General features: G+C 32.6%; 1 protein-coding gene across 1 annotated transcript in view; it reads right to left on the reverse strand.

Annotated features, from left to right (window-relative positions):
* Positions 1–3,066: 3,066 nt before the first annotated feature.
* Positions 3,067–25,657, reverse strand: part of ZNF654 (zinc finger protein 654) — a 60,976-nt gene continuing 38,385 nt past the window's right edge. Inside the window, exons 4-9 of the mRNA XM_004675280.2 lie at positions 22,209–22,344; positions 19,546–19,748; positions 18,650–18,789; positions 12,185–12,326; positions 6,609–8,943; positions 3,067–6,046 (exon numbers count right to left, since the gene is read on the reverse strand). Of these exons, the coding sequence (XP_004675337.2) occupies positions 6,039–6,046; positions 6,609–8,943; positions 12,185–12,326; positions 18,650–18,789; positions 19,546–19,748; positions 22,209–22,344 (2,964 nt within the window). The 3' untranslated portion in view covers positions 3,067–6,038. The remainder of the gene's footprint in view (positions 6,047–6,608; positions 8,944–12,184; positions 12,327–18,649; positions 18,790–19,545; positions 19,749–22,208; positions 22,345–25,657) is intronic.

The following is a 25,657-nucleotide window of genomic DNA, read 5'->3' on the forward strand; positions in this document are numbered from 1 at the left end:
GTGCTTCCCAATACAGGTGGGTTTTGAACTCTTATGATGTGGCTGGTATACTGAGAAAGTGAATTTTAAATTTGATTTGAATTTTAATTGTTTTAATAACCGCATGAAGCTATAGCTAACTTACTACATAGTACAAATCAGAATCTTACAAACTTATTTATAAATAGGACTTTGATTTTTACTTTTCACCTGTCTTCATTTTCTGTTATTCTTTCAGTCTTTTACTACAGACTAGCTATACTGGTCCCCATGTTCTTTGTTCCTTAAATTTACCATGGAGATCTCTGAGCCCCTTGTTGTTTTGCTTGGCATAATTCTTTCTTCAGATATGTGAATGGCTATCTTTCCCCTGTTCAATTCATGTAGGGAGAAAATTTACTTTATCAAGGAGGCCTTCCCTCATTGCCCTGTTTAAATCACTACCACCAATTCCATGCTTCCTGATAATTTTCTACCCACCTTTCTTCATAGCTCCTATACTGTGTTTGTTGCCTTCTGGTAACACATGAGTTCTGTGAGCCTCATTTTTTTTTTTTTTTTAATTCCCTGTTACAGAGCTTGGTGCATAATAGGTATGCAATAAATACTTATTGAATGAGTTGGAAAGCCAATAGAGGATTTTAAAATGAGGAATAGCAAGGATTTGTTTCAGTGATTTCAGAATCATTTTGACTGTTGGTCAAAACAGACTGGAAAAGTCAAGGGTCGAGACAGGGGTCCAAAGTAGGCAATTACTGTAATTGCCTGATGTGAGAGAAAATGGTGGCTTCAGTTAATGAAGAGGACTTGATAACTGAGTAATAAAGGTTTGGTTTAGGCAATTGGAATTACGAGGAGGAAGGCGGGGAGGAGTAGGATTCAAAGGAGAGGTCATAAGCTATCCAGAGTGACCCATTTTCCAGAGAGACTGGTAACGCTGGAAGAAGAATTAAATGAAGAATGGGGGTAGGGGACAGAGATGGAAATAGCATGGCTGTTTTAGCTACAGCCAAAAACAGAACTATAACCTGAAAAAAAATTTTGGTAAAATCCTGACAGACTGATTCAGCAAGGTCTAGAGACTTCATGCTTAAAAAGCTTGCAAAAACAACTCCTTCAGCAGTTGTAGAAGTTTTGAGTTCAGTGGGACATACTTAACTGTTTAAAATTCTACAAATATAAATGTATCTTGAATAAAATTGTTTTCCAATACCTCTTTAGTGGTTCCCTTAAGTGATACTAGTTTCACTTACTGAATACTCTCAGAAAAAAATTCCATAGGTTATAGTGGTTTGTTTATTATTTCCCATTAAAATATCAATTTACCCAGCAGTAGTTAAGTCCTTATTAATAGGGAACTTCTAATACAAGGGTATGAATTTTAGAGAGGCATTTACTCTCTGGGAAATCATTAAGAACTTTGTTGCTTAAAATCTGTGGATTTCAAACCTATTTCACCTGGAGATCTTTAAGACAGATTGGTCCCCACCCCACCAAAATATAACATTTCTAACAAGTTTTTTGGTGATCAGGATTTTGCTCCTTTGGAACTACACTGTAAGAATTATTGTGAAGGTAATGAAATGTCAGCTACCTGTAGTCCTTTGTCTATGAAATCATTGATCTTCAGGCAAACCTGACCTTTTTCTTTGTTACAAATTTGTTTAGGTCCACTAGGTTTCTATGGAAAACTGTATGAAACAATGGAAGCTAATTGCCATTATGATTGTAAGACAGATTTGGTTTTTCATTTCCACTTTAATAACTGACTTTAGTGGAGTGATTTTAGCTTTCTGAGCCCTGATACCTAAAAAACAAAGTTTATCTCTACCTTTCAGGTTGCTCTGATAGAGGTCACCGATATAAAGTAATTGATACATAGTATGCAGCATCTATAGTAAGGCATAAACTTCTTTACCATTTGTAAACATTTTTATTCCATATTAAATTGGATTGTCTCCCTTTCTGATCTTGATATATAGCCAAAACTTCTGTTCCTGGTATCTTCAAATTATGGATCTTATATACTATGAAAAGAATTTCGCTTGAAAGTATACTTAATACCTGACCGCTTCCCAGAATTGCTCATTTCAGAAAAGTAGTCTAGAGCCCCGCCCCCAATAACTTCATCCAGACACCTTAGTATATCTGCCTAATAGTCTAAGATCATAAAACCATAAATCATATACCGAGACTTCTAGATCTCAGCTCTGGAATGCTTAATAACTGCCTTGTATAGTTTTCAAAGCATTATGTTTGTAATATTTGCAGATCATTGCATTTAACCTATCCTTTCATTTGCAGTAGGAACTCAACATATGTAAGAGTTTTTTCCTATTTCAATCCCAATTTTGTTTAGCTGCAAGTTATAGCAAATAGTTTCCTTTGTAAATCTTAAGTAGGAACCTTTGGGCCCAGGACTTCATTTGTAGATAATTAGTTGGTTAAACATTTCTCCATTGAAATGGTTCTGTGAGTGATTTTCATTCTTTACAACCAAGTTCAAAGTGATTTCTTAAAGTTCCACTACAAGTGCTTCAAAATTACCAGTGTAGATCTGCCTACTCTTTTGCTTTTGAATATCTCTGATACTTGTCTTCCATCGACTAAGTACTATATCATATTGAATCCATTTACCTGAAATGACTTTAGTAGTAACCAGTATGCTAGCAATGTGTAATTCCTGCATACAAATCTTTGCTAAAATGATGTCTACAGTGGGTTATGTCTTAGTGCTCTGAGTTTGACTCCTGGCCAGGAAGCTAACCCATATATGGGTTAGTCTCCAACTTTTGAGACAGAGCAGACCTGTCTCACCTGCTGCTCCTCTTAGCAGTGTATCTCAGTAAATCCACCTTTCTGCTCCCCATTCTTTCTGTGGTGATTTCTCTTACCCCCTGCACCGTTGGCCTACACCCCAGTTCTTTTATGCAGAAAAAATCTCTGATATTAACTGACATACTCTTACAACGAGACATAATAGAAATTTCTAACTTAATATATGCAATATATGCCTTAAGCCTAATTCCTTTTGAATTGAAGCATTGTGCTACATAAAACTGAACACTTCATTACCAACAAGGACAATGTTTTATTGAACAAATCTATGTACAGTACAAAAAAATTTCTTGAAATGAGACACTATTGTTGATTTATTGCAGTTCAATGGCTCAGTTTTAATTTGTACTCTTATAAAATGCAAAGTAAAATAATTTAATGTTCAACAAGGAAGCACAAATTTCCTTTCTTGCTGAATCTTTTATATCTTTCACATATTAACAGTTCCAAAATGCATGTGCAGCATTTAGTCATTCTGAAGAGGTGTTTTACAGTACCAAATAAATTAAAAAATAAACACTATCATCCCTTTTAGACTTTTCATCCATACAACAGTTTAAACCAAACATGAAAGGAGTACGGCTGAAACTTCAAGTGTGATTTGAAAAGAATCACGAGTTCAATGCTATAATTTATGTACTTATTATATAATTGGTGGTCTAAAAAAGAAATGAATATGGCTAAAGCCCAAAGTACCAGTGTCCTAGTCCACAGAGTCCTCTTTTCTGCATCCTCTGAGCAGCTAAAATTTAGACTTGCTATTTTTCTTGACCTTACAGAACATAGCAGAAAATTAGTATTAATGTTTGAAGGAAATTTTTATTTAAAATAAAGCACTAAAACCTGGCCCATGTAAGATAAGAACATCCTCAAAATAGAAGCAGGGGAAAAAATAATGATTTGCCAAGAAAACTTCCTTTTTGTTTGATTTCCAAATCAGAACTGTTGCAAGTTTATGCACCCCATAAAAATAAAATTATATAAATTTGTATAAGACATACATAGTAAGATGTACACATGTTCTATAGCTATTGGAAAAGTGTATAGAGAGATTAGGACTGTGTGGACAAACAGAATTTTATAAAATATTCCTTTTAGTTCGACCTAAACCAATTTGATCTGTCTTTCAGAAACAGCTTTCCGTTAGCACACAAATAAAATCACAAATTAAAGGCAAAAAAAAAAAAACCAAAAAACTGCAGTATGTGTAAAACATCTTGATATGAACTGTAAAATTAATGAAAATTTGTGGGCGTAGAGCTGAGTTAATAGTTACAACTTGTGGGAAAAAGTTGAAAATTATAAAACATTAAGCTGTAATTCTAAAATTATGGAAAATGTACAAAGAAATGATATGTCAAAAAAAACCATAATTGTCCAAATGAGATAGTTTTCAAATAGATGTTTTATTATCTGATGTACTTTCAGACTGAATGAATAGAACACAAGTATTAAATTTTTAGTATTAGGAAGTATGGGAAATATTGTTAGTTAACCTTACATGATTTAAAAATCTGTTGTGTTTACTTAGCTTTTATTTAAATGTTAATTCCACAGCCTAATGTAGGCTACATAAAACCTGAATTTGACTGAAATGGATTTATGAATATAAATTGCATAGTAGTGAATGCTCATGATAAAAAAATTAATAACACTGGAGAAATTTTATTTAAATCTCTGATCTGCCATAGCTAGGAAATCTTAATTTAATATAGTCTGGATGCTACCCATAAGGAAATGTCCCATTGCCCACTTCCTTGGTAAATTTATTCAGGAAGTTTTATGTCCAAAGATTTATAATAGAAGGATCTGATAAGATTATCTGCTTTGAACAAAAATATATAATTTGAAATAAATGGAGTATTTACTTGACATTGGTATATCAGTAACTCCATTTTTAAAGAGTTCCCTTGTATCCTTGCTATTGTGTTAACATGTCTTTAGGTAAAAGAAGGTATTTAAAGTGGAAAACATCTGATAGGGCATTTCAAAGAATGATTTAAAAAAATGTAAGACTAATAAGTTAAAATCTTCCTCAAGAAAAGTACTGGATTTCAAGGAAAATAAATGTATCATAATGTCTTACTGTGTTTTTGATAAGCAAATGTTTGTGTAAATATTTCTTATATAAATATTACTGAGACCAAAATCATTACTAATAAATAATATGGCTTTAGGATTAACTCTTCTAATTGACTAAAACTATCGAATTCTTGACCTGATTCTTTAGCTGACATTGTTTATAACCAGTTGTTTTTATAAGACTGTACTTAGATAACTCATATTAATGTCTGAAGGACTTTACTATGAATTATCAATGTCCTCACACTACTCTATATACAAATAGAAATATCCCAGTGTGCTTATACCATTATTCACATTGAGGAATTTGCAATTCAGTGTTTCTTTTCAACTCAATAGCCTTTAATGGTTTTAGATTCCTCCCATCTCTCCCCAATTACTTGCTGTTGGTACTTTTTCTATTTAATTGACATTGATACCTTTTAAATTAACTCATTTGTATTGTAAAAATGGCAAGTGGAAGATTTATCAAGAGCTTATTAAGCAAATCATTGTTTTGTTTTGTTTTTTATATTTCCAATGCTGGCATGCCATTAATTGAACTTTTGATGTATTCAATCATCTGTAAACAGTTTATATCAGACCACCAGATAGCATGGTCATAAATAATTTTATTTCCATATACCATTTTCTAAATTATAAACCGAGTAGTGGTTCTTTAGTCCATGTTTGACCAGAAAGGAAGACATAACTATGATTATGCATGACAAAAAAACAAATTCCATTTGTAGAATGCTTTAAGTTGTTTATTATAAACCACCACCAACCCTTTTATATAATGGATTAATTTTTCCCTTTCTGTAAGGCCATAGCTGGTTTATCTTCTGACTAGTAGCCTGAACATATTTCCCACATACGTGTCACATATGATCATGCTGCTATTAATCATCAACTTTTTTAAAGTGTGGTTTTCTGGATAACTGGTACTTTGGGAGTTTTGTCATAACCCTTTTGGAGTCTATACCAGCACATCTCTTCAGTGAATTCATTCTAGAAAATGTGCTTTGTCTTTATCTTTAGTAATCCAAGACCGCTCTAAATTTAAGGCCATCAGGGAAATAGCAAATTGATGATTCATTTTCTTGTAGTGCTTTTTTCACACTACTGCTTGATCGACAGATCTTTCTGAAACATTTTTATCAGGCACCTGTAAAATAGAACACCTCTGTTAATTCAAATTTTATAGAAGTTCAGCTGGAATTCTAAATCAGATTCTTTTTTAATTTATACCCTTACTTGCTAAAACAATGATAGAGTAAAAAGACAAGTTCATTACTTTCAATTATTTTCTGACTTTTTACTTCCTTTTTTAAAATAGAGGCTCAACCTCACTTGGCTTATATTTTGGCGTACAAATAACATTTACAATGTAATTATTTCATTTCTTGAATTTCTATACCTAGAACTTGTATACATGGAATGAAGAAAAGCCTCAGAAACATTAAAGTGTGTGAGAAACCTATATTCTAGTTGGATTCCACAACCCTATAGACTTGTTCCTATACAAATTACTTAACTTGTGAATTTCATTTTCTTTAGTTGTAAAACAGGAATAGTAGTACCACCTCCTAGTGACTGTATGGATTAAAGGAAATCCTGTATTGGGTAGTGCTTAATTATTTGTGCTATACAAATGTAAATTTTTTTAATCTCATAAAAATCAATGGCATTTTCTATATCTACAGGTATACTACTGAAAGAAGACTTACTTTCATCATCTGAATCAAATCCAAAGAGTGTCTGACATTTCTTTTGTGCAAGGTGAGCCTCAAGTGCTTCTGCATTACAGTAGGTGGTCAGGCATTTGCCACATCTTAACCTTTTCACCGGTTTTTTACAAACATTATCTTGATCAGAACAAGCATCTACTTTATCAGTCAGAAATTTTCTGCGTTTTGGCATACTAAGGTACCGTTCATCAAGGTAACTGGGAGGCAATGGCCTAACATATGGCTTTGTTAAAATTAAGCCATATGAAGTATGTTCACTTGTCAGATTTGGTTTGGAAGGTGCCTGAGATACTGGCAGAGTAGTGTGTTCTTGTGATACAACATTGGGTAAGATGGAACCATTTTCTGTCCTCATTTTATGTGTATCACTTTTCAAAGCAAGATCTGATGAAACCAAAGGTGTCTGCTCTCTTCCATTGTGTCCATTGACTAAGTCATTAATAATACTATTATTTTCAGGATTTGGCTCAATGTTAGGCATCTTTTGGTCTGTCAAGCTTTTATCAGAAACAGTGTCATCAGAATGTTCCTTTCCATTCTGAACTAAACTGTCTGTTTTCTTTTCCGTATTTTCTGTACACATCTTTGGTTCTGTAGAGTCTTTCCTTAATTTGCTAGTAGAAACTGGCAGATTAACAGTTTGTTTCTCATTACTAGATGAGTCTGTTTCCTGATGATTAGGATTTGAGTCTGTAAGAACATCCCAAAGAATTGTTTCACTTGGTTGGGCAGATGATTCTGGTGTTTTACTTAAGTAGTGCTGAGCTTCATGTTCATAGAGCAGAGGAAGATCTTCGAAAAGCTCATGGCATTCTGGAAAACTGCACTGAGCTTGAAATATCCTATGACTTTTTGTGTGCTGAGCAAGCTGTAATGGCAGCTTAAATGACTCGTTGCAGTTAAAATGCAAACAGAAGTACACATTTGGATAGCTGTGTCTATTAAGGTGATCTATAAAATGTTGAGAATCTTCAAACTGCCTTTGACAAAATTTGCATTTTCCTTTGCTCCACTTCATTACTGTTTGTCGCACATTTAAATCAGTTGGATGTACAGTCCTTGCATGTTTATTTAGAAATCCAATTCTTTTAAATATCCTGACACAACCAAGAGCAGGACATTTAAAGTTCCCTTCTTGATCTGTAGCATATATGTCTTTTGGATGGCACACAGCTCCATTAATTTTATGAAGTACTGAAGTTTCTTGATTTAAGTCATAATCATCTTCTTCATAATCACCTTCTTCATCCTCGTCCTCTTCATAGTCCTCACATATAGGTAAAGGCTCAGAGACAGTATTTAAAGAAGTATCAGGACTACCATTTTCAATGATGTTTTCAATGACATCTTCTGATACACTTACAGGGATTTCAATGAATTCTCTCACATGTGCAGGAATGACTTCTTTGTTTCCATCATTGGAATCAGTAATAATTTCTACTTCCAAATCCTTATTATCAGAATTCCCATTTTCAAATGAAATGAAAGCATTAGAACACTGTATTTCTTCCAAAGCTGGAATTTCCTCCTGTTGAGCTGCAATTTGCTGTCTCTGTATTTTCTTAACATGATTCTTTAAATGCTTCTGCATAAGTCCTCTGTTTCTAAATTTTCTCCCACATATTACACATGAAAAACTGCCCTTCTTTTGATGAGCCTGGGCATGCCTTACAATGTGACCACCTAGAAATTCCTTGTTACATAACATACAACGGTGCCTTGGGACATTGTGATCTACTTTGGAAGTATTAAGAGCTGTAAGGTTTTTCTTTGTATTAATATGATCTTTAGGTTGCATTCCAGATATATCATCAGGATCAAACTCTCCAGTGATCTCATCTATAAGAGAGTCAAATCCTTCATCAAAATCATGCCGTTCTGCTGCCTTTTTTAGATTACCTATAGAATTTTCCAGTGTACTTTCATTTAGAAATCTAACTGCTGACTTATCACTCAGTAATGCTACACAGTTCTTTTTAATCATTACGAAGTTCCAGAACTCAGGATCAAAAAACAATCCCTTTTTTAAAATTGGAAGTAATTCAAAACGAACACGATTTTGAACACTGCTTGTTCCTTCATTATATTCTTCATCTGGATGTTTGTAAAGTTCTTCAACAGTATGATAAGCTTCCACAGAACGCTCAAGGAAAAATATTGAGAGTGCACAAATCCTGAGAATCTCCAAATCATTTGGCAAAAAATGTGCAATTGTTTTATAAATTAGACATTTAGTTTTGGGATCATCATGAAGGTCTAGTTGTAAAGCACAACCACATATTTCAACACAAATTTGTAAGCCTTCTTCTTCAACCTGTAAAAAGAAAAACACTATTATTAAATATTTTTAAGATTACTATACTAACTGATTTTTTAAAATACAACTGAAACAAATACAATATTCCTAATGTGCAGTTTTCCTCAGTGGGTAGCCTTGTTTGACTTTTTAGACATCTGACATAAATTTCTTTTTTAACTTGAACAGAATCTGGAAAAGATGCCATCTTAACTTCCAATTTGTTTAATAATCAAGTTTGACAGGTCCTATTGAACATAATACAAAATGCGTCCTAAGCTTATGTTGATTAAAATACAAAATGCTTTCTAAGCTTAGTGATTAAGCTGTCTAAAAAATCAAGCCTCCTGTTTATTATTTTAAGTATCACTCATTCTGTGGCAGAAGAGTTAAATTATGTTAGCAGCTTTCATGAAACTATATTACTTTACTGCTTTAAGTAATTTAACTTATAAGGGAAGTAATGTGCCCCACATGAAAAGTGTCATTACAATAATTGCAATAATGAGCCTACTAGTAAATTACCTTCTGAAAATGTTTCAAGCTTTGAAACTTTTACCTATGGCTCAAAGATAACTATATCAGCTTTTACTTGGAAATTTGCTTATCCACCTTAATTAAACGTATAAATAATATCTTCAGTGATTTATAAAAATCTAAATGCCAGTTTGAATAGAAAGATACAATATGTCTTTTTAAAGTTGTGTGTGTGTTACGTCATCCTATAAATAGAATGTTATAAATGACAATACTATCTTGCCATCCTACCTTATGCTGTGTGATTCTAACGACTTGCAGTTCCACCAGTTGACCAGTAAACTCCTGACCATCTCCTATTAATTCTTTAAAGAATCAGCTACACTATAAACATTTTTTTTGTCATTTATCAGGTCAGTCCTATGGTAAAGTTAAAAATTACTGTTCTTTCCACTTGAAAGTAACTTCTACTAATTTGTAAAAAGCATGTACATGTTGTTTTTTAACTATCTATGTATGTCTCTACCTCTTTGAATTCTTAAATCACAGGCATAGTATTTTTCTTTTTGTATCCTCCTGTGGTAAGCTGGTATATAGTGAATTCTAAATAAATGTTCACAGAATGAGTGGGATCTGATCTAGTACACTGACTTTCATTTTTTGTTATAAATCTATCATTTCCAAGTTGGAACCCTATTCTGAATTAAAATGTCTTATTTCCTCATACAATTAGCTATTTGCACCTAGATTTTCTCAGATATGGCCAATTCAAAACTCATTAGTTCAGAATTACTCCTTCTCTTTCTTCAAAATTCTGTCTTCTACATTGACTCCCAAAATTATAATGCACCCAAGTACCCATGTTTAAAATAACAAGATCATCACAAAAGGGGACTAGACTTACCTGAAGTCTTTTAATGATTCCAGTATTACTTATGGAGTGATAGTCCAACTTTAAGTGTAGCATTCAAGTTCCTTTAGGATCTAAGAACAACCCCACTCTCTCTGAATATTTTTTTATCTTCCACATATAGGTCCCCTCTTCCCTTTCCCCCTATTTTTCTGTGCTATTACATTAATATCACTGAAAAGTGAGAATCAAATTAATGAAATGAGGCAAGAGTACTCTGTAAACTACAAAACTCTACAAATATTAGTTTGAAATCCTTATCTGTTATTCAAAAATCCAACAATTTCTCTTGTGAAGGCTTTTCAAATAAATATACCCTCTATTATAGCTAAACTCACACAGCATTTTTAAATGCCTCTTCTCACGAAGACACGTGAATTATTTATTTTGTCAGTTAAAAATGTCAGTAGTGTGAACAATTAGGCACATCTGTAATGATTTCACCTTTGAATTTTTCCTTTTATAATGAAAATAAAAGTTCTAATTACTGGAACTATCATCTATATTATAATCTTATTAAATAAGGTCTCTTAATTTTTGGTAAAAATTGGAGCCACGTAAAGATTGCATTTATGGACACATTAAAAAAATAAAAGTTTTATAGTACTCAAATGTTGAGAAGTATTATATAGCATAGTTTTCCCCTCCTTTTGATATGGTGAGAGATTAAATTTTATAATGCACTTGAGTAACATTTTACTGTTTGATAATAAGAAAACTATTAATACTATTTGCAAAATAAATAGGAAAACAAAACAAACAGCAATAGTGTTGCCAACTTAATATGAAAATAAGATCACAACAAAGTCATCTAATGAGTGATGTGATAAATGCATAAATACATAAGAAAAAAATATATACAATGGATGCTTCCTTATATACTTGAACTTAATTTACATGATGATTCAGTTGAATGGAGCTATCCAAAATGCAAGATAACTTTGTCTTTCCTGTGTTTGCATTAATAGTTGGTTAATGTGGACCTCCCTAGTGGCAAAAGGGATTTAAGTCACAGCACTTTTAAGCCATCCACAGTCACTGCAGCACTAGTCTGATCCCTGGTCAAAAAGGTGAGCAACATGGTGTAGCAGACCACTCCTATCTCGCCCACTGCTCCCCTTAGCAGTGTGTTTCAGTAGACCAGCCTATTCTGCTCCCCACTCTGTCTTTGGTGAATCCTCTCACCCCACAACTCTTGCCTGCACCCCAGTTCTTTTACGAATAAATTAAATCTTAAAAAAAAAAAGTTGGTTGATGTGTGAGGGGAAAATAGAAAAGATCTGCAGGATGTACTATCACGTCTATGTTAAGAGTCAAAGGCATAAGTGCACTCACTTGAAAGTGGCCCATGAAAAACTTGTATCAGAAAAAATTTTTAAATAGTAAAATTTTTCTATTACTTCAAATAAATATCTTAAAAATGTGTCCTTAAGTTTCAATACCTCAAAATTAATTGACGCTTACCACCTAAACTCTGGATTTAAAAATGAACTATATTTTTCTGAACAGATATTATCTATAGATATACATAGTTCATTTGCAAATTAGTTAAGATTTTACAAACAGGACTTAAGATATTCAACATGGCAGAATTATTTTATTACAATAAACAATACTATAGTTTCTGTGGAAGCAATTGTTACCACCTCAAATTTTAAGCAAAACAACAGTGGCCTTTTTATGGTCTTTTTCATTTATTTTCATTTATATATACTGTTTGCCCCATGTTGAGAGTTTGATGTTGGGGGTTGGAAACAATGTTTATGGAAAATATGGCCATAAAATCCTCACTTTAATTTCATAAATAAATTTTATCAAGAGATTCATATTTAAATTTCATTTAAAATGAAGGGATAAATATATCCTATTTACCTCATCTTTAATGATTTTCATGAAAGGAAATATGACTCTCACATTAGTTGCTGTTCTTAAAAGCTGGTAGCATTGATCTACAAAAACTTGTTTTGAAGGATTAGACTTAAGCTGAAGTTTACTCCATATGAAAATCAACTCCCTGTAAATGAGAAAAACACAAATATCAAAAATACAGCTTAGTCAAATACATACATTAGCAATCTTTCTCTGACTCTGCAGTACCCTGGGCTTGTATGTATGGAAGGTGGGCATAAATGGATATTAGTCAAACCTCTCCTCTCCTCCAAGCTACATCTTGCTACCTATTTAGAACTAGAGGTTTGAGGGAAAAGAGATCAGAAATTGTAATTTTGCAATACTAAGGAATGAGTAATATTCATTTTCTGACAAACCTTAAAGCATCTCTAGACTTTTACTAGAACAAATTCTAATCCCAACATATCAATACTAATGCTGTTATTTGAAACCTTTATACTTTAATACCCCACTTGCAAATTTAGAAATCAGTGCTGTAAACTTTTGCAAAGAAGAAAATGGCTCATATTTTTCATTTTCACTCTATTAACAACCAAAAGTACAACATATGAGAAGTTTAAGTATATTATGTTAGTTCTAAAATTTTGTTTTAGATCATTTGCTATTTCATTAAAGTATTTTACTTTTAAAATGACAGGCAATGGACAATTTAAAATATTTCACAGGTAGTTATCTTCTGTAATACGACATGGTTACTAGATGAACAAGGTAAAAACATTAGGTTTCCAAGCAAAGGAAATCATAAGATTTATTTTGTGTTTGGATATTGTATTTTCATAAATTACAATTATTTAAAACCTTTTAGAAATGCTACATAAAGTATCGCAATATAAAAAGTATTAAAATAATTTATGAAAATGTTTAACATTTCAAAGTAATTTATTGACTACACACTTTGAACCCAACACAAACTGCTATTAAATCTAAAAATAGCTTGACTACTATTGAAGGGTATATAGCTTACTTACGAGAGACAATACAGGAAACATAAAACACTAAATGATTGCAAATAACAGAAAAAACCCTAAATTCCATCCTATTTCATACCACGTGGGGTTGGTGAAGCAGTTAATTAAGTTTCAGTCAACTACACACATCTTTCAGTTGCACATCAAGTTTAAGATTGTCCTCCCGAACATCTATCTTTGACTTCTTTCCTAGTTTTCATACCACTTCTGATTGCTTTCTATCACCCAAACTCACTAATCATGTTCTTGCATAATTATATTTTCTAGATCAATAAATTATACAGAACATTCTTCTCCCTTTTTAATATTAACCTGTTACCTTCCCACCGTCTTTTATTTCAATTCCATTTTTGCCTACAGCCATACCATTCTTTTTAATACCATTACTTTAGGCCATTTAATTTTAAACGTATACTAAGTGGTTGCTAAATGAACTGGTTTTCAGTTTCCCAGATAATTTCATGCAGTGCTTATTCAGTATGTCATTTAGCAAAACTAGCAACAGAAACGTTTTGGAGCTGGATAAAGCAGAATTTAAATTCTGGGCATTCTTGCAAGTTGATTTTCTCACAAGTGCTTCATTTATTCTCACTTTTGTTTATGCTTGTTACTTTATTTGGGAATTGCTTCGTTATTTCCAAGGTGAATTTATCTTCCCATATCAAGTGCCTTTTCTTCATGAAAAGTCTTTATGAATTCCCAAATTAAAGTGATAACTGCTTTAAAATGTATTTTATCTCTCACTGATTTCATGCCTTCATATACTTCATTGTTTATTTTATAGGTCCTGTTCCCCAACTATTAAGAAGTTGTAATGTAATTATCCATAATGATATATTTTATATGTATATAAATATAAATATAGGGCTATTCCCAAAGGGAGATAAATAAATGTGATTCCGTTTATCATATTTCCTATGTGAGCCACCTTACCATTGTTAAGATTATCAATTCAAGGATAGGAAACTGACGACCCCAGTCATCACTCTATACTATGAACTTAAAGACTCAGCATTCCTTTAGATTCCAACAGGAGACTAATTGGAAGAAAAGTGAAACACATTAAAAAAAATAAAAATAATGGCAATTTCAGTGTCCCTGGTAGCAGTTATCATTGCAAAACAAGTATATCTAGACCCTTTTTTGTGGCTTGTGTCACACCCTAGTATCATTTCAATAAGTAAATGCTTTTCTGGTAAACTAATTAGACATAGGATATTATCATTGGTACTGACTAGTATAAATTTTAACTACATTTTATACCAGCTATGTGTGGCTTTTAAGTTTTATCAAGTTTTCTTATACATTAAAAAAAAAAGAAAGATGTAGGTGAAATGTCATATATACTATGTGTCATAAATTGCTAGTTTCTTTTTTTGTCATTATAATTTCAGCATACCAAGCAGTGAGATTACTCAATAAATATCTTCTAGTTAATAATCTAGTAAAAAATTGTATTCCTAAAAGCTGAAAGCATTTATATGTCTCTTGAGGAAATATACTAAGGGTAACTGTAAGCAAGAGTGAGGTAAAAAGATGGGGATATATGTTATAAACAAAGAGATATAGATGGGGAAAAGGCAAGCAAACTAAATGTGCCTATCCCTGCAACAGATTTAAAGAAAAAAAAATGCAAGCTGGAAATTGTTTAACACATTAAAAATTAATATATTTATTTTACAATTTGTTCCTGAAAATGATTTGATATTTCTTTCAGCCATTCTAAGGTTGCATTATTATTTTCTTTAAAGGAAGGCATTTTTCTTTGGCTTTGTTAACTCATAAGGAAACTTAATAAATAAAAATATAATACAATTCCAAGATCCTAAATAAATTTTCCAAGCAACAACTACCAATATGGATTTTTAGCTTTATATAGCAGACAAAGCAGAAATCTGAAGATATGATTATAAAGCTCCATCTTGATTTAATTCACAAAAAGGGATCTCAGCTGTTATTTGTACACTGGATTTGAAGAAAAATAAACAAAACACCAAGAACAAATATATTGAAAAACAAAAGTCTCTGCAAAGCCTAAATGGGGATGTTTAATGAAACTTATTACATGCATTTTCTTTATAAACAAGATATTTTTAGAAAACAGAACAACAGTTTGGTATATAAACATATATCCCAAGTAGCTAACTAGTGACATTAGTTGTAAAGAATAGCTTTTAAAGGGGTCTGTGGCCTTAAAATACAGATTTTTTTTCCTCCAGATTTGACCACTTTATAGTAAGTAATTCGTAGTATAGCCTGTGAGTTAGGCTACATGAGTTTGAACTCTGGCTTCGTTATTTACTAGTGGAATGGTTTGGGCATAACATCTCCATAAGATTGTTGGACTAAGATAATACATAAAGCATAGATGATAGGAAGCACTCGACAAATATTAGCAGCTACTATTATTAGTACTAGTAGTAATGACTGAAATATGGTTAATAGTTTACCTCATTAACTTTAGACCAACCTAAGTTGAACTGTGCATCAGGTTCTATACTAAGAAAGAGGAGATGAAGGATAAACTAACTCACAGGGAAAGCCAAAATGAAACAGACAACACAGCCGTAAACTGGAAAAGAATCCTACTTTTCAAGTTACAGGTGAAAACAAATCATTTTTTAGAAGAAAAAGGATACAGGCAATCAGAAATATAGAGGAGAGATACAAGTTAGGAGCAAGCCATCAGTACCAGCCTACTGAGGCAAAAGAATAAAGATGCAGGCTAAAGATTTCTTTCCAGTTAGGAAGGTGGAAGCTATACACCCAGCTTTCATTCTTAGAGTGTGACTGGCCAGTAGCAAAAAGAACATGAGTTGTTCTGTTTTTGTTGTTGTTGTTTTTAGGTCCCTTACTAAAAAATTGTTAGCAAAGAGAAGAAAGTAATATAAAAAAAATTCTGGTGAATGAAATCAAGGAACTAGAGAAGTCCACCATTTTGGGAGGTTAAAATACTCAATATTGCCAAGATCTCAACTCTACCCAATTAAAATCCTAGTAGTTTACTTTATGAACACTGAAAAATTGATGATAAAATTTATATAGAGGGACCAAAGATCCAGAATAGGCAATACAATATTGAAAAAGAACAAAACTGGTGGACCAATACTACCTGACTTCAAGACTCACTATAAAACTAAGGTAATAAAGACTTTAAAGACAATTATATTAGTGAAAGAACACACGAAAAGATAATGGAACAAAAGAGAGAGCCTAAAAATAAAGCCACATAAATATAATCAAATGTTCTTTGACAGTGGATCAAAGGCAATATAATGGAGCAAAGACAGTCTCATCAACATGTAGTGCTATAACAACTGAAAATCCACATGCAAAAAAGACACAGACCTTACCCCTTCACAAAATTAACTCAAAGTGGAGCATAGAAGAAATGTTAAACAAAGTTATAAAACTCCTAGAAGATAACATAGGGACATATTTACATGGCATTAGGTGTGATGATTCCTTTCTAGATATAATATCAAAGAAATGATCCATGCAAGAAATAACTGATAATGATTTTTATTAAAATTAAAAATTTTGGTGGGGCCTCCATAGTGGCATAAATGGTTAAGATGCAGCACTATGAAGCTATCCTTTCCATTGCATCACAAGTTTGATCTCTGGCTAGGGAAGTGACCCACATTACACAGCAGACCTCTCCTGTCTCACCTGCTGCTCTCCTCAGCAGTGTACTTCAGTCAATCTGTCTGTTTTGTTCCTCACTCTGGTGAATCTTTTCACCCCTGCATCTCTGACCTATACTTCGGCTCTTGTATGTATAAATAAATAAATAAATCTTTTTTTTTAATTAAAAATTGTTTTGTGAAAAGCAGCATCAAGAGAATTGAAAAATAATCCATTAGGCTGTGAGAGAAAAATATTTATAAAGGACATGTTTCATAAAAGATTTATCCACAATATACAAATAACTCTTAAAACTCAATGGTAAGAAACCAACCAAACTGTTACAACTTTAATAGACAATTCACCAGAAATGATATATAGATGGCAAATAAGCACATGAAAAGATGTTCCACATCACATATAATCAGTAATGGCAAATTAAAACAATAATGAACCATCACTGTACAGTTATTAGAATGGACAAAATCCAGAAAACTGACATCACCAAATGCTAGTGAGAATATAGAGCCACAGAAGTTCTCATACAATGCTAAAGAGATTGAAAAATGGTGTCACTATGGAGGACAATTTCTTACAAAACTAAACATACTCTTACCATACAATTCAGCAGTCATGCTCCTTAGTATCTACCCAAAGGAGCTGAAAATTTTAGTGCTTTCACTCAAGCCTACACACAGATATTTACAATAGCTTTATTCATAATTAACAAATCTTGGAAGTAATCAAATGTTCTTTAGTAAGTGATTCCATAAACTATATGGTATATTTAGACAGTGGAATGTTATTTAGTGCTAAAAAGAAATGAGCTATCAAGACATATAATAAACTTAAATGTATATAATTTAAATAAAAGAAGTCCATCTGAAAAGAGTACATATTGTATGATTCCAATTAAATAACACTCTGGAAAAGGGAAAACTATGGAGATGAGAGATTGCTGATTTTCAGAAGTGGGGTAAAGTTCTATTCCTTTATCCCACATCATCTCCACTCCTCTGACAGATGGACAGAACACAGGATTTTTAGGCAGTGAGATTCTTAATCGAATATTATAATAATGGCTATATGTCATTTTATCCAATTTATCTGAACCTACAGAGTTTATCCAAACTATGGACTTTGGGTGATTGTGATATGCCAACATAAGTTCATTTTTGATGAAAAAAAGGTACCATTCAGGTGAGGAAGGCTGATAATGAGGGTAACTGTGTATGTAAAGGGGCAGTGGATATATGGAAAATGTTAATATACTGTAATTTCTAAAGAGCTCTAAATTTTTTTTTTTAGAAAAACTAAGATTTAAAACCACTTAAACATTTATACTACCAACAGATAGATTTTAATTATTTATTTAAAACATCTTTAGATTAGCTGTTAAAAACTATTACAAATGAAACTTAAGTTCTTTAACATAAAAATGACAAACAGTGGGCCTCCCTTGCAGTTAAGTCTCAAGTGTATGGCATGAGTTTGATTCCCCAGCCAAGGAGCTAACCCACACATGGTGCAGCAGACCTCTCCTGTCTCATTACTGCCTCCTTAGCAGTGTAATTCAGTAGATTCACCTTTTCTGCTCCCCACTCTGGCTCTGGTGACTCTTCTCAACCCCACATCTCTGTTCTACAACAAGTTCTTCTATGCAAAAATAAATAAATAAAAAATAAGAAGAATTATGCAGAAATAATGAAACACAGTGGCTGAACATTTTCACATAACTTAAAAAAAAAAGGAAGTCCAAACTCTGCTAATCAATTATTCAATTATTCTGTCTCTATCTTACTATTTCAATTTCTGTAATAGAAATACTTACCAGATACAGTACATATCCCCATTCTGGAGCTGTGGAATAAGAAATGATTCGCAGAGTTGCAAGGCTAAGAGAGTCTTGCCTTCTTTTTCAGTATTACAGATGATATCAATTCCACTCTTACAATCAGTTTTCAATAAATGCTAAAAGAGGAAATGAAAAACTCATTCAAATCATTAAAAATATCTGAAATGCTGCAGGCAATACAATATTCAAGTAACAATACATGTTTAAATTAAGCATTCAGAAGAAATTAGATTTCTAGTTTTCTCCTAAAAAGACAATACCAAAACATGTTTTCATACAGTTTCACTTAATAGCACCTGTTTCCAATGACTTGTTTTAATCTTGTTAAAAATTCTTAACTTGTAGATAAGTAGTAATCACAGCAAAATCCTCATGCAATTTCATTCATAGTGTCTTGGAAACAGATTGTAAATTAAACAACATTATAATGAAACAGATCCTTAAATAATGTTATTCTGTTTAGCAATGGCCAGGATTTTTGTTTTTCAAACTCACATTTTTTCTTATCAAAATTCTAATGAAGTGACAATGCGCCATTATTTGAGGACATGCTTATTATTCTTTCTATTATGTTTTTAAAAAAAGTAGTTTCTCAGTACTTTATTTAACAGGCAAAAGTCATAATGCTTCTCAGTTTTTATTTCACCTCTGTCATACCACAAGCTAAACAGGAAAAATGCTGATTAGTGAGTTTTATTAATTTAATATTTGTCATTATTACATTCTAATTAAATGTGACCTTTAAAACTGTGCCAAAGAGAACATAGCTAAATAATCCCAAAACCTTTGGGTATTGCTATAAAAAAATTTAACAAGAATGGACAATTTTTTTTTGCTAGGGTTAAAATAATAAACATAATCACAGACAGTACCTCCCGTAGTAGATGATCTTCTACAGGTGACATAAACAGACATGTGAAGAAAGCTTGATGGAAGTACAAGTCTTTGCTGATTTCTGGGTGATTTATACAAGATTTAATAAGAGCCATTGCTTCTGGTATGCGTTCACAAGCTATTAGGTATCTGGCACGTAGTTCAAAGAACAGTGGATTTTCAGAACTTAAATATTTATTCACTATATTAAAAAGAAAATAGACTTATTACTGTCAAGAAAATATTCTCTCAAACTTTGTTATTTGAATCTTTATCGCTAAGGTGGTAAAGTACTTTTCTTACTAAAAGTTGTAAAAAACAATGTTCAATTATATGGTTGGGAAAATGGAAATGACAACAAAAGAGTGTGAGAAATGTTGATTTCTCCAGTTCAAAAATAAAAAACAAGATTACAAAAAAAAAAAAAAGCATGGAATCTTCTTGTTTCAGTTCACTAATGTGTCACAGTGTTTCAAATAACACACAGACTGTGATGCATGCTATCTTCTTATTGCTCAATATTTTCCTAACTATAAGATTAAATGGATGACCCTTAATTAAACATTAATTCAGATTAGAGAACTGTAATCCGAATTAATGAAAAAGTTAATTCATAAAAGAAATAATCTACTTAACAAAAAATTTAGCCAAAACTAGTACCAAAAGGACTGCACATGTCAACTTATCACTAAGACTAATTACTTGTAGCTGCTTTTATGCAATTTAAAAATATATAAACACCTTCATCTACATAAGTTTATTAGACCTAACAACAACCTTATGGCAGGCTTCATAATTATTTTACAGATCACAAAACTGAGTCTCAGAGAGGTCAAATGACTTGCCCAAGAACAAAGAATAAGTACAGGACTGAAATCCATAATTCATGATTTTTGAACCCAAGTGTTTTAATTACTGTAGTTACAGATATTTAGTCAGTAGTTTCAAAAATGCTTATGCATAAGTAGATTATTATTTGGGCCTCAACATTTGCTTTAAAATTCTGTTTACAATTTATGATAAGCACACACGGATTATCTGTAAAAGTTAATACAAAGATAAACTTCAGACTGGCCTTAACCCTAATGAGTACCCAAATAGAATCATTCATGTCAGTGAGGCTCTAGAACAGCTTCTCCCAAAGTGAGATACACTGGTGTATGTGGGGAGTATTGTGAAAGCACACACACTGCTCCCTGCAGGCCATCAACCCTCACACCAAGAAACAACTGATTGTTCTAGACCCTACTCAGGTAAGCCTAAAAGTTGTTAAAGCCCAGACTTTGTCCTCTGTTTTTACTCCATTTGCAGCTCTTTGTCTAGCTCTTGTCCCCTCCAGCCTACAGTCCCCAGTCTCATAATTTCCTTCAGTCACCCTTGCCTTCCTTGTATTAACTTTTCACGTTTCCTCAATATTTCAACTCTTCCTCCTTAATTCCAACTGCAATTCTTTCAGTTTTTAATTCCTTTTTGAATTATATTAAGTGCTAGTTTCTTTAGTATCTCTTGGGTATGTGCCACTATCGACTGTGAGATAAACTCATATATACCTTAGTCTTTTCCCCCAAGTCTTGCCCTACATCCCATCTCGCTGCCAATGCTTCACATTACTTCTCCTAGACTGATCTTTCTTCATCTTTACCATCCTCCATACATGTATCTATTGGGTGTCTGTTTGCTCTTGAGCCCAAGAGTCAAAAACCTTTCTCCACTCAACTCTACTCACAATTCATTCTGCATCCCTTAATCTGTGACAAATGGAAAGATCCTAACCTGTTCAACACAACCGTGGTGTGAAGTCTTTCTCACCCAGACCACAGTGTGAATGAATGGTTCCAGAGCTGGTAGTCTTTTCCCTTTGGCCAGCTTATACTGCATCCACACTTTAATGCTTATTCAATGCTGGTGAGCTTACATTCTAAGTTAGTAAGGGTCAGGGGTTCAGGAATAACACTGTTAGCATGTATTTAAAAAATTAACTAAAGTGATTGACAGAACGTCCTGCCTCAAAAGAAAATGTTTACCTACAGGAGTCACTAGGGATCTATATTTGACAGGAAGTGATGAAGTATATTACAGGTGGTAAGGGACAATACAGAAATTAACTTCTATTAATTGTTAAAGTTTGAGAAATACCACTCTACAGTATCTGGAATTGAAACTTATTCAACTACTAACTCACTCAGTTATGCATTCATCATGTGGTCATTCACTCACTGAGCTAGTACCTATTATCAAGTACCAAGCAGTGGGCTAAGTGTAGGATATGCAGTGATGGTGACAAAAATTGAATCCTTCATTTTCCTGAAGACGGGAGCTTCCATGTGCTTAAGCAGGGTTTTTGTTTTTATTTCAAGGGTGTTTCTACTTAAATAGATTTCAAAAATATAACAGAAGTAACAAAAATAAACTATCTGTAAATAATAACACCGGATAGTAAATCTGTTCACACTGTGATTTCCCAATACTAAACACCTACTCTGATATTAAAATCCATTCTAGGGCTAGGTTAGTATAACAACACACTTAATGTGAAAATACGTAACTTGCATACTCAGTATTATAAAATAAAGAAAAATCACTATGACTGCTCTAGTTAAGAAAATTAAATTGTGTTTGCTTCTCACAAATGTTGATTTTGATTTTGAGTCTCCTGAAGTACCTATCTCCTGAGATGCTGGCTGGGCTTTAAGAACAGCTTGCAACACTGGATCTTCCCATGGGCCACCATCTCTAATGATTCGAGTCACCAGTTCCAGATTCACATTTCCATATCTGCGGAGGTGATTCTGGCATTCCTAGGAGAGAAAAATCATTTTGGCTTTATGAATTTAAAGGGGTCAAAACTAAACTTGATCATCATTGTCAATAAAATGACTGATGGTCAATCAGACAGCTATTAAATTAAAAAAGAGAAAGGGTTATTATAGTAACTTACATAGGGTATCAAAACCCCATTATTCCACAAATAGGCTTTAATGCCAAAGGTTACACAGTTTATACATAATTGGACTTTGGAAATCCCATTATAATAGGGATAAGGTGTAACCTAAGAGAAAAACTTAAGGGATGCATCATTTCTAGGAAAAGAACCAGGTTGCAAAAATGTAAAACCTAAATAATTAGCTATATTTCTATGAGGGCTCATGTTTCGTTAACAATGACAGGCAAGAGCCTGACTCTACCAAGGGGATGGAGTGGTCCCTGCCTAGTCCTTTGGTTGGCAAGTAGATAAGGGTCCCCTGCCTGATACCAAATGTGTAACCTTAGTTGTGGTAGAAGACTTGAACAAAGAAATTCTATTCTGCTTTGATATGTAAGTAGATTTGTTGGTTTGGGATGAAGAAAAGTTTAGTTAAAGGAATGAGTCAAATCTGTAATTTGAAAACTACATCAGATTTACAATAAAGAGGTACTGATAAATTGGGCATTAACTAATACTCTGTGCATATTTTCTAGAATTCTTAAAATATATATCTGAAATGGTTTTAGAGAAGCTATTATCTTAGATTTATTATGATATATATATATATACATACAAAAATTTACAAAGTTTAATATTTAAGTGAACTTGGTTGACTGAATTTATAAATCTCATTTTTTAGATTTACAAGGTTTAACTGTTTCACTATACTTTTTCCATTCACTATATACTTTGTTGAATGTTGTTTTAAAAAATGTTTCAACGAATTTAATTTGATAATTTAAAAGATTAACTGAAGACCTACTACAAGTATGAATTTACTTTAAAAAATATAAAAACTGAGGGTAAAGCCTTAAGAAACTATTAAAGTTGGCCATGTTAAAATTTTGATTAATTCCACGTTAATTAAAAACAATTGCCAGAATTTATTTCTATGCTAAAAATTCCCTCAGAAATTAAAAATTTAGTAATAACTATAAAGTGAAGGAAGAATGCTTCAATACATCTTCAAACTTTACGTGGTCAGATGAATCACCAAACTACATATTCAAAGTGGCCATAAACACTTTTTGTGTTTCTTTTTTGCCATGTTCATTCCTCACTAAATGTTCCCAAGTGATTTCTATATGCCATTTTTCACTCCTTATTAAAATAGATGAGTTTTTTAAAGAAAACAATGTAAGAAATTATCAAGATAATTACTAAGATCATATAAATCAAAAGATCATTACATCAAAACATGAAAATAAGTACTTCTAAAAATTTACTTAGGGCACTCCCAAATTCAAACCAGCAAGTCAGCAAGTAAAAACCCTATGTACAATGGGCAAGTTACTTAACCTCTCTGTGCTCCTTCAGTTAATTCCTCTGCAAAATAGATAATGAAAACGCCTACTTCATAGGATTGTTGTGAGGACTGAATAACACAGTCTTATAAAATGCTTGGGAAAGTGCCTGGTATATAGTAAGCACTTAATAAATGTTAGCTTTTATTTGTTCTAGTGTATCTTAATATTTTGTATACATACTGTAATTTAGGATATACAGCTGTCTTAGCATAAAATTAATTTCTGCATTTTTATGTTGTCAGAATATTACAACATTCATAAAAATTAAAATAAGGTAGTATATAAAGTTATTGTACAGCCAGGCTTCTTTTTGCTTCATGGAACACAGTTAACAATCTATACTAACAGCTTCATGGTTAAAAGCAATTATCAGTTTCAAACTGCAAGGTTAAAAAAGCTCCCAAATTACTCAAGACACACGTATTGCTACTCCTAAACTTCAACTATGTAAACTGGTTTTTGGCAAAACCAAAACCAATAGCAAAAGCAATGAAGTAAACTTGTTAGCCCCTACAGGCACTGTGAATTTAAGCTGTGCTACTACACCCAGCTCTTGGGCAACCCATCTTCGCAGGTGTCTTTAATGGTAGGTGAGGTACCCATCATACCACACCACTAGTAGTGTGGGGCTAAACCTGACATAAGCCTAAGTAGATATGGTGAAATAAGTCTAGTGTCAATATCCTAAACTTGGATGAAAGTAAGAAACACTATGGGCTCTTGATTTTAAAAATAGTCCAGATTCCTAGGCCCACATTCAAACCTACTGAATCAGATTTCTAGGGGGAAAAACCCCTGATAATCTGTATAGTTAACAACCTCTATCTGACAGTCGACTCCGGCATACCTGTTTATTGCACTTCCTACATCTAGGGTGTTCTTTTATAAATCTTTATTTCATAAATTATACTTGTAGTACCTTTTAAGACATTAAATTTCATTTCTCCAAGATAATAATTCCAAGTGTAAGTTTTGTATTATTTTAGTTAGCTTTTGTATCTTTGGTCCATATTTTGGAAAAACCACTTCTATGGGAAGTAGCTCTAAATAGGAAATAATATTGAAGACTCCATTTTGGTCTATTTAAAAAGACAGGATACTTAAAAATAAGTATCTTTTGGCTCTTCCTTAAATACTAGAGTGACTTTTTTGGGATGTTATTCAAATTAAAAGCCTCCAAAGTTAAAATGGAAGCATTTAAATTACTGTAGAATTCACAGCTTATCATTCCTAAAGTATATACATTTTGTATTTTTTTTTTTAGAATGTCTACTTAATTAAAAGGCATATTAACCTATGCCTTTATTTAAGTAATTTTTTTATTACCTATTATCATTGTCCCTCAGAAATGGTCAACCTGTTCCTCTGGTAGAGTGAAAACACAACTACTACTAATTTCACTCTTCTTTCAGATCAGGACCCATTGTTGAGTAAACCTAATATGTCAGTCCAGGAAATTTCTCTTTCCTGAATTTATAGCCACATTATGGTCAGTTACTTCAACATGTCTGTGACGCTATGGATCATTTTCTGGCCATTTCTACATAACTTCGTATGAACCTTGTAGCAGCACGTCATAGGATCAAATTCATAAAGCCCAAATTTCACATTTAAGGACCTGTAAACTTACTTGCCTATTCATTTACCTCCTCCATATCATGAATCCTTTTCTCTAGCCTGGTCTCTTCTGTGTCTCTGAAACTCATCATGTGCTCTTTTGCCTGTGTCTTTTCTCATATTACCTTCTCCTATAATTGTCTGTAAATGTATCTAAGTTTTCCTATAAGCCTACTTTAATCATTTCCTACCTACCTTTATCATTCCCACATTTTTCCTGAA

Source organism: Condylura cristata, unplaced genomic scaffold, assembly GCF_000260355.1.
Source record: "Condylura cristata isolate star-nosed mole 26May11 unplaced genomic scaffold, ConCri1.0 scaffold00003, whole genome shotgun sequence".
Classification (NCBI taxonomy): Eukaryota; Metazoa; Chordata; class Mammalia; order Eulipotyphla; family Talpidae; genus Condylura; species Condylura cristata.